Source organism: Silurus meridionalis, chromosome 26 (genome assembly GCF_014805685.1).
Source record: "Silurus meridionalis isolate SWU-2019-XX chromosome 26, ASM1480568v1, whole genome shotgun sequence".
In the NCBI taxonomy this organism is placed as follows: domain Eukaryota; kingdom Metazoa; phylum Chordata; class Actinopteri; order Siluriformes; family Siluridae; genus Silurus; species Silurus meridionalis.
This window is the reverse complement of record NC_060909.1, coordinates 7,539,369-7,553,869: the sequence shown is the minus strand read 5'-3', so window position 1 is coordinate 7,553,869 and position 14,501 is coordinate 7,539,369. Positions and strand designations below refer to the sequence as shown.

General features: G+C 39.8%; 1 protein-coding gene across 1 annotated transcript in view; it reads right to left on the bottom strand.

Moving 5' to 3' along the window:
- Positions 1–2,984: 2,984 nt before the first annotated feature.
- The window catches only part of kif18a (kinesin family member 18A), a 31,177-nt gene continuing 19,660 nt past the window's right edge, over positions 2,985–14,501 (bottom strand). The window contains exons 12-18 of the mRNA XM_046840986.1: positions 14,001–14,122; positions 13,170–13,414; positions 12,670–12,708; positions 4,670–5,054; positions 4,449–4,541; positions 3,903–4,012; positions 2,985–3,476 (exon numbers count right to left, since the gene is read on the bottom strand). Coding sequence (XP_046696942.1) covers positions 3,337–3,476; positions 3,903–4,012; positions 4,449–4,541; positions 4,670–5,054; positions 12,670–12,708; positions 13,170–13,414; positions 14,001–14,122 — 1,134 coding nt within the window. The 3' untranslated portion in view covers positions 2,985–3,336. The remainder of the gene's footprint in view (positions 3,477–3,902; positions 4,013–4,448; positions 4,542–4,669; positions 5,055–12,669; positions 12,709–13,169; positions 13,415–14,000; positions 14,123–14,501) is intronic.

Sequence of the window (14,501 nt, the reverse complement as noted above, 5' to 3'; positions counted from 1 at the left end):
CCGCCACTCACCTGTTATGAGAAGAGTGCGAGTTAAAATGCAGCAACACTCCTCAAAAGTCTCTGTTCGAAATCAGCGCTTGCCTTGTCACACTGTTTTGTCCTCACTTGCCCCAATCGCTGGGTTCTTATGAGCAAAATACATAACTGTCTAGCTGAAATGAGGGTTCATGCTAACTAAGGAGAAAATCAACAGGTCACTCAGCTATATAGGGTTTATAAAGTGTTAGTTTTAGTTTGCTAACAGTCCTGTTTGCAAATGTGTATCGACTCCTGAAATATTTTGAGGGTATTACACTTTCCAGCCACAAAACCAGCATGAACTGGTTTCATTGATCCAGCAAAAACCATTGGACCAACTCATGGAGTGCTTTTGTTATTGGCACACATTTGCAAGTGCAAAAACCTAAAGGCTACGAAGGCTCATTTTGCTAAACGGCTAAGAAACATGAGACTTTCTGTTGTGATTTTTGCCCTTTAAACCAATAAGTAACTTTGCATGCTTTGTGTAACATTTGTCACAAAAATGTTTTTACCATAACTATCACACACACACACACACACACACACACACAGATCCACAGTAATAAACATGTGAGGTCTCACATGGATCTAAGATAAGACAATGACTTCGACATGATCCTAGATTCTACCTGCAGTTGCTAAGCAACGTCCGCCTCCGGCCTCTCGGTCTGCCTTATTGGACGCGGTTTCAAACCCAGCAGCCGCCTCATTGGTTGAGACAAAAGTTAATAAACTTTATTCAAGACCTCCCTTTTTCTGAAGAAAAAAACAAAAAAAACAAAAGAGCTTCAGTGAAAAGATTCTCATCCCCGACTTAGTGTGACAGAGCGAAAGAGAGCGGGGATTGAAGAGAGATGTATGAGTGCTGTTCAGGCCTTGAAGCAGCTGCACTAAGATACCAAACGCAAATTGTGAAACTTGCATCAAAATGTAGATATTTTTCCTCTGAAGCAATAGTTACAACGCTCAAAGATGGAAAGATGCAGATGTCCAAATGCACGTTTAACATCCGATTCGATGATGACTGACAGTGGAAATATAAAAAAATAAATGACTCAGGAGAATAGTGCCGAGCTCCCGTTACTGTTTTGTCTACATTTCATTCAACTCCACCAACTGATCAATATGAACAGAGATGAACGTTGTATATGGCACAAAAAATTCTTTTTCTCGGAATTTCTCACAGTGCTCCATGAGATCGTTCTTGTTTTGTTCCTGAGAAGAAGAAAAAAATAGCTTGATATAAAAATGAAGTAATGTTTTACAATAAACACAAACTGCTTTGCCATTGAGCTTTAACACACAATGAAACCATAGAAACCCTGCAGAGCAGAATGGGGTGAACAAGCTTCTGGTTCTCTTCCACACTTGATCCCTTTACTTTCTTTACCTCCTTCTTGTTGATTTTTTTTTTAAATGAGCGTCTGGACTCACACTTGGAGTCGATGATTTTGCTGGTGCAGGGTTTCTGAACTCCCACAGGAAATGTCTGTTTTATTGATATGCTCTCAGTGGGAACCAGGACAGGGTCAAAAGCCTGCCCCCCACAGATTGAATATACAAAATCATTCCATTTAAAATGATTACAATAGATCACGGCAAGCTTTTTTTGTGTGGCAATTTTAGTAATTTGACAAAAAAAAATGTAAAAGCTGTAAATTTGTACTTCATTTTCTTTTTTTTCAATTAATTTCAGTCTAATTAAGTTGCAGTCATTAAAACAAATACAATTAAACCAAAAAATTAATAACAATATAATTCAACTGTACCAGAACAAACCAAACCAAATATAATAGTTATAGCAGTCTTCTATCCGCCGGTTTTCCACGTCAGTTCACCTAAATAAAATTGGTGCAATGTTGAATTATCTGCTAGTGGAAGCAAATAATAAGAAGGAAAAAAACATTTCAACTTCAGAGAATTTACTTTTCTGTTGGTGGAACATTGTGCTTTTGTGATGACCTCTTTAACTGGGAAATCCCTGAAAAAAAGTTTATCAATCAAGGGGTTTAAAAGGTTAATGTTACAATTTAACGGAATATTGTAGACTCGGTTATAAAGCCAATGCAGCTATAAATGAAGCCATCAGATCCAAATTACAGCTGTTCAATCACAGACCCTTCTCCTGTAGCCAGCAAACACATCAGAATTCTGTAAAAACATGAAGAAAAAAAAAAACTACACTTTGCTCTAAAATGCTAATTGTGATGGAACGTTAAGTATGCTTAGCCAATCAAGCAAAGATCTTGAAACTGTTGCCAGAAAAACATATCATTATATTTGATGCTCTGTGGCTTGTTGGTAGTGTCAGAGGTTGAGAAGAAAAAAGTTTTTTCCATTTATATGGTGTAAAAATCACATCCAGTACTTTGGATCGTCAAAGGAACCAGCTGGATGGGCGAAAACGGCACATCTCGATTTATTGGAACACTCTGGATCAATAAAACCATGTAGCATATAATTTTAACACTTCCAGGCTGCGAGGTGGTCTGAAGGTTGAGAGTTCAAATCCCAGCCACACAATCACTCTTTGGCCCCTGAGCAAGGCCCTTAACCCAATAGTTGCTCAGTTGCATGAATGAATGAATAAATGTAAGTAGCTCTTGATAAGGGCATCTGCCAAATGCCATAAATGCAAATAAAATGTAAAGAGTGGAAGTTATATTATCATTAAATTGAAGTAATATTAATACAATTATCAACTCTTCAATTTCAAAGATAAGTCAAATCAGGATTTAAATATAAAAAGTGATGCTAGTGTGGTGGTACTACACGCAATAGTAATTAGCTAGTGTGTCCAGTCCAGAGACCTTAATCAAGATTGCAGACAACATTGTGTAAACAAGTTCTGAAGTCAAACCCAGTCGACCATTTGATAGAATCATATAAATGATCAAATAAGTAAAATCTTTTGAGAAAATTATCAATAACTTCTGAAGAAATGAATCCAATACAAGCAGCTGCACAAACGAGTCCAGAGCTTTTTATTACAATTGCTTTCCTTACAGGGGAAATTTTAAAATGTTTCTCTAGATGGGAAAAAAATTAAGCATGAGGAGCTAAGAACAAAATCATCACAGGTTTTTTACGTCACTAGATTGAAACTTTCTATATACAAAGTTATTTTACTTTCATTTTAAAAGCTGTACATTTAAAAAAACAAACAAAAAAAAGAAAACATTTACTACATCAACATAGTCCAGTTTAAACCTTTAGGTCCTCACAATGTCCAATATGGAGAGGTGTGTGAGAGAGGAATAAGCGATCAGTGCATAAGGCTTGTGTGTGTTTAAGTGGTCATGCTGGAATTATTTCACATCCTCTTGGTGACTTTCTTGAACAAGGCAGCGGGGCCCAGAAAAGTTGATTTGGCTTTCTGAGGGACGAGCTGGTGCAGGTTTCCCTCGGAGATGCTGCGCATCACTCTCCTGCTGGGCTCGTTCTCGGACGACGCTGAAGCGCAGAAGGACGACATGAAGAAGAAATTTAAAAACAAAACAATAAACCGTTTAAGGTTTTCTGAAAAGAAAGGAAGGTCGAAAGCGATTTATGGATTAATAGTAAGAAGACAGGAAAAAGAGACCTCATGTGGAAGAGGCGGTGGGAATGGGAGGAGCCTGGGAATTTCTTTTTCTGGCTGAGAGTTTAACAGCTGTCAGGTGGCCTAGCCCCAACACTTCATTAGCACTTCAACAAACATAATAGATTCTAAAGCCACGAGGGATGCTCGTGCTTCACTTCTGAAATAAGGACAAAGCCCAAAGGGGTGTATTCTGGACAGCTGGAAGCTAACTCTGAGATTAACTGAAGAGGTCAGCGATGGGATTTAGTTAAAAGAGTGGCGTATGTGAAGGAAGTTGTACGAAAGACCGCGCTCACCTCCAAAACGGCGCACACGGAGTGGTTTGGTGGTGTCGGAGGGATCACGCTTTATACGTTTGGGAGCTGCAGCACCCTGTGGGGCTTCTGGGCCGATCTCTTTTCCAAAGCTGGAGAAGTGGACAAACATAAACAAAGCAATGCAAGTTAAAAAAACAAACAAAACAAAACAAAACAGCATTTCATATGCAACTGAAATCTATCACCATCATTCTAAATCCTGCCACCTGCTGCGCTACAAACATCAGCTTCATTATGATATGGCTGAATGTTTGTTTAGGGGAGGTAATTATAGTTCACATGCGATACAAAATATTAGTTGTTTCTCTCTCTCTTAACACACTAAACCATCTTCACTGGATAATGTTAGCTATTATTTTCACTCATTTACGTGTCCGAGATAAAAATAAAAAAAAAAATCATATTTCTGGGCATCATTTGTATTGGTTTTATTCATAACAAAAAAAAAAAGGCAACAAATACAATTTGTTTTATATAACAAGTCCTATAACCAGGCTAGTGACCAGTTAACGGACAGACACTCACCAGTTGAGCTTGCGCTTTCCCTGTGCTGCTGATGTCATGGCCATGTAGGAAGGTTTGGATCTTCGAAGGTCAAGAAGAGAAGGAATCTCTAACCTACAAACCATGGAATGTTACTACTCGCAGTCTTTCAACTTGGTCATTCAGTAAAAGCTACGTAATGACAATGTTTGTGTAAATTCAGCTCCATAAAGTGAACATTTCGAGTGATTCTCTTTCTTTACCTTTTAGAAGCCTCGATGGCATTATTGGCACGCAGCACACGGAGTTGGCTCAGGCCTGAACCTCCAGGAGGATCGGGTGATTTGGGAGACAGGATTACGGTGCTGTTAACGTGAGTCGTCTCCTCTGCGTTTTCGTCTACAACCACATCGAACGTAGAATCAGGGTGTATGGAGACTGGAGCAGCACTGGAGGCCTGTGTCTCAGGGGTATAAGGCAGCGGGTACACACCCTCTTGACGCAGCACCTCCTGCAGGCCTGGAGGACAGTGAGCTAACGCTGCACCTTCACAAGTCAATGCAGGCTTTATAGGAGAAATGGCTAGCTTCCTCCTGATTGGCATTTTAGGCACAGTTTCGGATGCATGCTCCTCTCCAGGGATGGGGCCTGAAAAAATTTTGGTAAAAAAAAGAAAATATATAATAATAATAATAATAATAATATTATATATACATGATAGCTGTTTCTAAAGCAGAAGAAAAATAAATACAAAGCAAAGTCAGGCAAAAGAGATAGTGTAACACAGACTGAACCTGCAGTGCAATAAGATGGATGTCTTAATAAAATTGTTAGGTTTGTTGATTAGGCAATTTACCACGAAAGAACATTCAGGTTTAGCTAAAGGCAGACAGCTATGCATTAACCCATGGTCTTGGCCTTTCACAGAAACGATGTGCATCCACTTCTAAGCTTTCGGAAAAAAGCACAATTTAGGTTTAAATTAGGAGGAAAGAAAGTGTACCATATCAGTCAGTTCCAGATCTATTGGAAACTGTTTGCCCGGTTTCCTTTTTTCTACTGGATTTTCGTTATTTGCCTATTAAACAGGTGCTTCGTATTTTCAGCACAGTCTGCACTATTTTATGACAACCAACAAATGAAAGATATTTAATCTTAAAACTCCCAAACCTAATTGGAGTATAGAAAATACAAAGACGCTATAAGTCTATACCAATGCTAGTTTTATGCATGTGCACTTCCAAATCCATGCCAGACCTGTGACACACATGACTTATGTCCTTTAAAATGCAAATCCATATGTCGTGCTCTTGTTTTATGCATGTCTAATGGCTGTAAAAATCCGTGTCGGGCTGCCACACACTCTATACACTCAACATCATTTAAATGAATCACCTGTAGACACGTTATAAGTGTGCGCTCAGTAGTCATACGCACGTTTTGATTTGTGCTAAAGCGAGGATTTTTCAAAAGGTTGCGCAGCTCTGCGTTCGCTCTGTGCACATGCGAACTCGACATCAAATTCCGCAAATGAATGCGCAGGTGGAAAAGGCGAACAATTTAAAACAAAACAAAATCCTGACCGAGCTGCTCTTCCTTCATTCTTAAGACAGTACACGAAGTACAGGCACGCACCAATGAAGGAGGATGATGACTCACACATTCATTCATGCTACTCCCAGTCCCTCTTCAAGAAGCTAGCACTCTATATTCCATATGCTTGGGTTTATTCATAGAGTCGATGCTCCTATCCGGAGTAGTTCTATATGCATCCACTACTGAATAATTTAGCTATTTTTGTCACCTGGCCAGATGAGTCAGTAGCAGTGCACCTGACTGGAGAGGAAAGTGGGAGAGAGCTCAAGATAGAAAGAGAATGAGAACGAGAAAACACAGAGGCTTGTGTGTGTGTGGAAAAAAACTCAAATCAAAAAGTATTTTTCAGGCTCGGTATTTAACAAACACATGCTGTCGTGGGTAATGACTTTCATGCGCTCTGTGTGTGTGTGTGTGTGTGTGTACAGGCATTGGGAAGCTTCAGGATGCTGAGCACTGTTGGAGATGTCCGACACCGAGTATTGAGCGCTGAAGTATGTGGGAAAAACACGTCACGTTCTCGCTGCATACTGACTCACGGACAAGATCGGGGGAGGAGAGAACATGTGCAGACATACAAAGAGAAACTGATTGAGAAAAACAGTAGCTGTATACTTTAAGAGCTGCTATCGTTCTCGAAAAGTCGGACATCCAGGAAACGGACAGCAGGTCGCTGTAATTTCTAACTGGTGCGTGAACCCTTACCCGGCGGTGTAGGGGAAACCGGTTTGTGTTAAAACGTGAGCTGAGCCCTAGCTGGCCTGTTTGATGCTCTCTGATGGAAAACAGCGCTCGTCTACGTCAGCACTGGGGCTGAAGGACAATAACACACACTGGGCTCTATGAGCGCCATGCGCACAAACACAAACACTCCCTGCAGGATGATATAAGACTGCGTGTTAGAAAAGCGGTGTAATAATGGACAAGGTTGAGAGGTTTTGTGTGTGTGTGTGTGTGTGTGTGTGTGTGTGTGTGTGTGTGTATACACGCCAGAGTGCTCTGGATGCTGTATTTGTGGATGACGGGATTAATACATGCATGAAGTTCTATTTCTGGAGGAGTGAACGGCTCGGATTAGGGTCGCCTGGCTGCTGCCTCCCTCCCTCCCTCCATCTCGCCATGCTGATGATCCGGCTGCATTTCACAGCGTACGTGACTGAGCCCCTCCGCTCGCCGCCTGTCCCCTACTCTTCCGCACGGCATCGATTTTATGAATGAGACTAGAAGTGCAGGGGGAGCGGGGTGGGGCCGTGAGGGGGAGAACGAGAGGAAGGGAGGGGGAGACAGTGAGCTTCTTTCAGAGTAGAGGAAAATGAGACTGCAAAGGAGGATGGACTTAAGCGAAAACAAGCGAGATGGCAAAATAAATCACCAGAAGAGAAGAAGAATACATAAACATGGCTGCAATTAAGAATTACCTGAACAATGCGTAATGAAAAGAAAACGGAGTGGAAGAAAATCACATATACACACACTATCTGGACAAAAGTATTGGGACACCTGACTTTCCCAGCTATATGTGGTTCTTTCAATAAACTGTTATCGCAAAATTGAAGGCACACAATTGTATAGGACGTCTTTGGATGCAATGTGACAGTTTGGGCTACAGGGTTCCCATTCTAAGCCAAATGTCAAATTTCATGACGACTTCATGACTTTCACTGACTAAAAAGCTGAATTTTTGCACGGATAACAGGCCGATGTTGTGCTGAGCACTGAGCAGACAAAAACAGCTATAGCCTTATAGTATTTTAAATACATCCATTTGCAAGGCCCATGTCAATCTTCTCAATTAGCCTTTAACATGAATACAACATTAATGAAAACGTAATAACGTTAAATTTACACAAATCTAGAGTTTAAATAAATGACTAAATACCAATTGCAGGAGCTAAGAATTGGTCAAGAGATAACAGTAATAAGCTCGCAACCTAATTAGCTACATTTTCAATTCTGTCAGCGACCATTTATGCTACCCAACAAAAGCTACACTCTGAAAATTATTTTTAGTTATAACTAGCTAGCTAACATTATAGCTACATACCACTTTGTTCTGTTGACCTGTATGACCATTGGGACTGTAAGGTGTTGGCAGGGGACAGTGTAGCTAGACAGCACCGGATGGTGGTCTGCAGGATGGTTTTGGAGGTGAAAAATAGGAGGAGAGTGAGGACTGAAAGTAGAATAAGATGGTGGAAACTGAAGGAAGAAGACTGTAGTGTGAGATTCAGGAAAGAGGTCAGACAGGGGCTCGGTGGTGTTGAAGAGGTGTGGGACGATTGGGCAACTACTGCAAAAGTGATAAGGGAGACCGCTAGAAAGGTACTTGGTGTGACATCTGGAAATTGAAAGGAAGACAAAGAGACATAGTGGTGGAACAAGGAAGTTCAGGAGAGTATAGAGAGAAATAGGTTGGCAAAACAGGATTGGAAAATGACAGAGTGATGAGAAAAGTAGGCAGGAATACAAGGAGATGCGTCGACAGGTAAAGAGGGATGTGGCGAAAGCCAAGGAGAAGGCATATGAGGATCTGTATTGGACACTAGTTAGACACTAAAGAAGGAGAAAAGGAGCTGGAAAGGATGTGCTGCAAGCTAGAGCAATTAAAGATGCAGATGGACATGTGTTGACTAGTGAGGAGAGTGTGTTGAGAAGGTGGAGGAAATATTTTGAGCAGCTGATGAACGAGGAAAATGGAGAGAGAGAACGTTGGATGGTGTGGATATTGTAAAGCAGGAAGTGGATAGAATTAGTATGGAGGAAGTGAAAGCAGTGATTGACAGGATGAAGAGTGGAAAGTCGGACCAGATGACATAACGGTAGAAACGTGGAGATGTTTAGTAGAGATGGCAGTGGAGTTTTTAACCAGATTGTTTAACAAGTTTCTGGAAGGTGAGAAGATGCCTGAGGAATGAAGAAGGAGTGTGCTGGTACCGCATTTTAAGCATAAGGGAGAAGTGCAGACCTGCAGTAACTACAGAGGAATTAAGTTGATCAGTCACACTATGAAGTTATGGGAAAGAGTAGTGGAAGCCAGGCTGAGAGAAGAGGTGACCATCTGTGAGCAACAGTATGGTTTCATGCCGAGAAAGAGCACCACAGACGCGTTATTTGCTTTGAGAATGTTGATGGAGAAGTATAGAGAAGGTCAGAAGGAGTTGCATTGTGTGTTTGTGGATTTAGAGAAAGCATACAACTGGGTGCCGAGAGAGGAGATGTGGTATTGTATGAGGAAGTCAGGTGTGTCAGAGAAGTTTGTGAGGGTTTGTGACAGTGTGACAGCAGTGAAGTGTGTAGTAGTAACAACAGACTGGAGGACAGTTCAAGGTGGAGGTTGGACTGCATCAAGGATCGGCTCTAAAACCTTTCTTGTTTGCAGTTGTGATAGACAGGTTGACGAACGAGGTCAGACAGGCGTCTCCATGGACTATGATGTGTGGGGATGATATTATTTGTGGTGAGAGTAGGAAGCAGGTGGAGAAGATGGAGGGCCTGGAGAGGTGGAGGTCCGCGCTGGAGAGGAGAATGAAAGTCAGTAGGAGTAAGACTATATATGAATATATATATGAATATATATATATATATATATATATATATATATATATATATATATATATATATATATATATATATATATATATATATATATATGAATAAGAGGACAGGCAATGGAGTGGTTCGGTTGCAGGGAGAAGAGGTGGAGAAGGATGAGGAGTTTAGGTACCTGGGGTCAACAGTGCAAAGTAATGGAGAGTGTGTTAAGAAGTGAAGAAAAGAGTGCTGGCTGGGTGGAGTGGGTGGAAAAGTGTGCCAGGAGTGAAGGATAGAGCCGGCAGGAAAAAGAAATAGAGGAAGACCAAGGAGGAGGTTTATGGATGTGGTGAGGGAAAACGTGCATGTAGTTGGTCTGAAAGAGGCAGATGTAGAGGACAGAGTAGTATGGCGACGGATGACCCGCTGTGGCAACACCTAACGGGAGCAGCCGGAAAAAAGAAGTCAGCGTCTTTGCTGGTGTTAAGCCGAGACGTGCTCCACTGTGTCTCACACTAATGTCTGAAGGTGTGAGCGGCTTCATTAGCTGTCTCTTGGAGCTATCTGGGGAGGCAGCAGTAGAGCAGTGATGGGCACTTGGGACGAAGATTATGCGGCTTCATACAGGGGGCATACGGGGGGGCATGCTTCTTACTGTTTGCGTGGATGCAAAGTACTCCCTCCCCCATATTTGTTAGCTTGATAGTTGTTTTACAAACTTTACATTTAGCTTTTCTGTCATCTAGTTTTAAAAAACAGGTGTTGAAGTGGTCATTTCTTGAAATTGACATTTTTCTGATGTGTTTGCCTTAGTCAACAGCTACAGCTTGGTATGCATTTGACTGCCAGTTAACAAACAGGAAGGGAATAAAATGGTGTTAAAAATGGCCTCACCATAACAATGAGCAAAACGCACGAAACAACACATTAAAATAAAAAACACGATACAGAAAAATTACATTTTAATAAATGGAAGCTAAACTTTAAAGTGAATAATAAAAAAAAAAATCCCTGATATTCCATGACAAACAAAATATAAAAATTCCCTAATGTACAATGTCTGGAAAAGACTGTTTAAAATTCCATGATTTCCAGAAATTCCATGACCCGTGGAAACCCTGGAACTAGCAGACCCAAACCTGTTTCAACAGGGCAATGCCCGTGTGCACAAAGCAAACTCCAACAAGATATGCTTTGCATGGTTTGGAGTGGAAGACCTTCTGCTATAGAGCTCTGAACACAACCCTTCCTTATTGAACACCTTCGAGATGAATGTGAACACTGACTTATGGACCCAGGCCTCCTCATCTAGATCAGTACCTGACTTTACTAACACCCTTGTGTCCGAATAAGCACAAATCTCCATTAGCACACTCGAGTGTGTGGAACATCTTCCCAGAAGAGTGGAGTAAATTATAAAAGCAAACTGGGCTAAATGTGGAATGTGATGCTCAAAAAGCACACGCTATACTTATAACCAGATGTCCACAAACTTTTGGCAATAAAGTGTAGAAGTAATAAGAAGGCATTTTCAAAGCAGGGTTTGGATATTGGAATTGGATATATTTCACATCAATTTAATATTATAAACCTGTTGGGGTAACAGGAGGAAAAACAGAGTCTAAATATGGGGTCGGCTATATGAAATGTATTCCAGGGTGACTGATTAACCAGATTTTATTTCCAAAGCCAAAAAATGTGGCCTGGCTAAGAGCAAGGAAACAGCAAGAGTACTTTTTAAAGGGATCACCTCTATTAAATGTATTCCAGTATGACGGATTAACCACATTTTTACAAAACCTTTATATTATATGAATATAAAAAAAGTAGCACAAGGTAACCTGGCTAATAGTGAGAACTATTGATTAGAACAAAATAAATCCATTGGCCAAGCGTTAAGATTTATTCCTAATGCACAATGTAGAAGTCAGTTATATAAGGATTTTATTAAGTCTCGATGCCGGAGATTTTTTTTTTTACCATCATTTCTCAGCCTCATTGGCTTTATGTTTCTCCCTCTCGCCTAATGCAGGCCCCAACTGGGACCTAGTGTGTTCCTGTATTTCCCCACAATGCAACTCAATCAAATGAGTAACACCTGTTCTACAGCAAATATCATTACTGCCAATTTACTCAGCCATAACTCACTCCATCTACCATTTCCCAAAAGGTTTCCTCCCTCTTTTGCTTTATACACTAAAAAAGTGTCAGCTTATTAAGTCAGCTGTGTGACGGAACTATGTATCAAATCCTGGCCTTTTTTCCCAGTGTGGAATTTGAGCATTAATTGAAAATTATTTGTCTGATCTTCATTCTTGCTAATTTACTCGGTTGATAATTACCCTTTTCATTTGTGGATATTCAATTCAATTTAATTCAATGTTGATTACACACAGACCATAGCAGTACAAACCTAAATCTCTGCGGTTAAAGAGTAAGCTGTAAGTGTTCAGAGCGACATGCTACGTTACAATCGTCAATAAAACGTTTGCCTCCGTCTCTGTATCCGTCTCCCTCCGTTTTACCCAAATACACACGTACACACGCAACATGAGTGATGCTAGTGTCACTCGTGCTTGGAATAATGGCTGAAGCTGAATGTTGATGCACACTATGGGGAAAACTGAGGAGAAGATTGAAGGGACAAAGGCACAGCTTTGACACACAACAAAAAATATGACGAAAACAAGGAGCCGTGTACTGTACTTCACTTCATACACAGCTGTAGTCATAAGTAATATATAATCACAGCTAAATAAAAATTAAATAAAAATCATAAAGCAAACAAAGCATACAAAAAAAACCCCACTGATACACAATACACAACTTCACTCCAAACATACTATTGCATTACTTTTGTATTAAAAGTTACATTTTTTGTTTGTTAGTTATATTAATGTGACTGTAAATTCTGCTTGTTCTAGTTATAACTACTCATTTACATTAGGTTTTCTGGAGTGACTGAATAATGCAAATTATATTGAATATTATGAAAGAATAACAAATGAATTATAAATTAAAAAGATGTTAGATAAGTAATAAATTAAACAGAGAATAAAATGGGAGCATGAAAAACAGAACTAGAGTGACAACACACACACACACACACACAAATAGAAAACTCACACACACTTACCTTTTGGTGGACAGTTTGGACGTGTGCGTTTCTCTGCACCTGTAGGGAATTGAGAATTAAACTTTACACACAAATAAACAAATCTACTGGTAAACTATCAGAATGAATTAAGTTTTAATGTGATAAACAAAAATATTCTAAGACACATTTTTACATAATGTGTGTCCTCTGTATGAAAACCGAAACATCTGCTCTATACTGAGTAATTAATATGCAATGAATTCACATACATTTTTGATTATGCACACATAGACAGAGAAAAACATCATATGTTTCACCTTCCACGTCCAATGCCATCATCAAAGCAAAAGTGTGCTTCCCTTAAAAATCTGTCCAGTTATAAAACTGCTGTTTTTAAATAACTGAACACACACACACACACACAAATTGACTGACTTTAATCAGTCCTGATGTGGCTCTGATAATGACATTGTAATTGTTCTAAAGTTTTCCTGCTGTACGGAGCGCGCAATGAAAGGAGGCCACTTTGCACCACTCACTGCATGGCGTGTTCTGGTGAGTGATGAGGTGAGAGAAAGACAGGATGGGTTGGAGAGAGGAGTTGTCAGTGGCCTTGTCCGGTTCAGCCTTCTCTTCCGTGTTCTCCTGGTCGGCCCACACCACGCCTCGCTCTCTCTGCACCAGGTGCTCCAGCTCCTCCTGCCCTGTGTCGTCTGTACAGATGCCTGCGGCCTGCAGGGCCAGGCGCTGGCGGCGGTAGACAGGAAGAAGAGCGTGAACCAGTCTGGGAAAGAGAGGGGGAACATTTTGCATGAATTGCAAGGCTTTTAGAATAACCTTAAGCAGCACTGAATGTTAACAGAGACTAGGAGTGGGCAGTATGGGCATTATTTCTACAATAAATTATATATTGGTAAAATATATTAACATTCAACTGCCGAATATCCATGTTACACTCTGATGATACATGTGTTCTCTCAGAAAAAAGTGTACCATGACAATACCAACTGTAATTATTCATTTACTTGTAATTTACTTTTAAACACTTATCTATTATTGTATTAAGGGGCAAAAAAATTACATCTATTAAATATAAATAGATAATCCAGTTTTAGATTGAAAAAAGACTACAGAATAAAAATTATATATATATATATATATATATATATATATATATATATATATATATATATATATATAAATAAATAATAAAAACAACAACATTTTATATAAATAATAAAAATCAACAACAAAACTAGACAGTATAAGTTATACTGAATTTTATGAAATAATATGTAAACGAAAAGTTTGTAATAAGCAAATAGTATGTGTGTGTTGTGTATTTCTGTTCGTCAGGATTTGCTACCTACTTGTGTGTGTGTTTGTTCTCTTGGTCTTGCAAACCGGTGAGATAGTGCATGTACTCGATACGCTGGTGCAAATCAGCCACCTGCAGCTCCAGTCTGTGGCATTGCAGCTCCTTTTTAAGCTCCTGTGCACAGAAACACACGAAAACAGAAAATAATGAAAACAGGATCAGTATCAACTAAGTTTCAGTTTGACATGTTGAAAGAGTTGTAATAGGCTGTACAGATATGCAAAGCAAATAAATAAGCACATTATGGTGTTCTGGTTCTGAATGGGCAGTGGAGATATTACTGGTGAGTTCACGTGTTGCTGTGCATCACACATAGGCTACTACTGACTATCTATATTTCTTCAGTAGTATTACAAGGAGGAAATTCTGACTATTTAATGCTAAATCGTCAATATCTATCAGAGGCCATAGAAATACAGAATAGTGTATTGCCATTTCATCTTTTTAAATCAGAAGTAAATTTGCCCCCACAGTGGACAACCCAAAAAAAAAA